Source organism: Rhagoletis zephyria, unplaced genomic scaffold (genome assembly GCF_001687245.7).
Source record: "Rhagoletis zephyria isolate East Lansing unplaced genomic scaffold, Rhagoletis_zephyria_1.1 Rzeph_scaffold_24451, whole genome shotgun sequence".
Taxonomy (NCBI): Eukaryota; Metazoa; Arthropoda; class Insecta; order Diptera; family Tephritidae; genus Rhagoletis; species Rhagoletis zephyria.
In genome coordinates this window covers 3,747-5,118 of record NW_016181509.1, presented here as the reverse complement: position 1 = coordinate 5,118, position 1,372 = coordinate 3,747, and the positions used below count along the sequence as shown (strand labels likewise).

The 1,372-nt window shown below is 37.8% G+C and overlaps 1 protein-coding gene across 1 annotated transcript; it reads left to right on the top strand.

Annotated features, from left to right (window-relative positions):
• Positions 1-504: 504 nt before the first annotated feature.
• LOC108381936 (uncharacterized) lies at positions 505-1,016 on the top strand. The gene is made up of 2 exons (XM_017638333.1): positions 505-810; positions 958-1,016. Exons 1-2 carry the CDS (start codon positions 529-531, stop codon positions 994-996), a joined length of 321 nt encoding a protein of 106 aa, XP_017493822.1. The 5' UTR covers positions 505-528; the 3' UTR covers positions 997-1,016.
• The last annotated feature ends 356 nt before the right edge of the window (positions 1,017-1,372 follow it).

The following is a 1,372-nucleotide window of genomic DNA, read 5'->3' as shown; positions in this document are numbered from 1 at the left end:
CGCTTCCTAGGGCTGCCGTTAGTGGAACTTGACGACAACGACTGAGATACCAAGCGACCTGGGCGGGGTGTTTTAGCCGCTACAACAACAACAACAGTGTTCTTTTGTAGCTTGGTTGCAAAAGAATGCACCTTATGTATGGGGGTGTACAATCGATAGTATCTTTTCGATATAGTCTGCCATTTCTTGCAGGGTTGCGAGTAATTTTTCCGATACCGATGCTGGAATTATACCAGGTGAAATATTAGAGTAAGAAGAAAGATTTTGACTCTGCCTCATTTGAACATTTGCCTAAATACAAGGCAGCCGAATGTCAGAAAATAAAGCGAGAAAGATGTTTTATTAGCTTTTAAGTGCGCCATGTCGATACCTACTCAGTACTTGGTTCAAAAGTATCGATACCAAAATTACTTGGTATCGAACTCGTATCGTTTCATCAAAGGTGTATTTATTTCATCCCTATCCTTGCCTTTTTTGGGGCAATAAGATTAAAAATAAGTTATAAATAAGTGAGGAAAACTTGACAAAATGCAATGCCGTGCGTGCATGGACACCGATGGTGAATTCACGGAAATGAGCCTATCTACGCAGGGGGATGGTAAGACGCTTTACGACTACTTTAACGCATGCACCCAGCTTCACGCCACAGACGTTGACAATCTGCCAAGATCTCTATGCTCACGGTGTGTCCAAGATGTGCAGATATTCTTTAACTTTAGGCAAAAAGCTCACAAATCAAATGATGAACTAAAAAGACTATGCACTGTACATGAACTAAAATTGGAACAAATTTATAATGAGCAGCTAGAGGTATGTACGTATTTAGATAACTACATTTTGTTACGTTGATATATGTATGTATGTATCTCACATCGTCGCTGTAATACAAAAAGCTGTAACTAACTAAAAATTCAAAAGTAATTTTTTGATTGATTATGATGCATTTCATCATTTCAGTCCACCAAAGTGTTTTCTGGCATTTCACCGACGATGTGAGATAGGACCTTTCTAAAAAGGTAATACCTATTTGAATTTTAATGCTCTCACCCCCTTAGAATATTCTATATCGAACAAAATATACCTGTTTTGTTATTGGAACTGTAAAATGTAATAAAGGGACCCATAAAAATCGCTAATATTAAACACTTTATTGATTTTAAAAAATTCTAAAATATTTCCGCGAAAAATCCCACTAGAACTTGAAGGGAGATCTCCCAATGTGAGGAATAGAAGAGAACTCCCTTTGGCTTGATTTCGGAGCAATGGGAGATTTTTCGGTTTTGACCTTTATAACTCGCTTAGGAGTCAAATCCGAGATCTTCTAAGTGAGCAACAAAAGAATAGTCCCAGAGGCATGATTTTGATTTGTCGA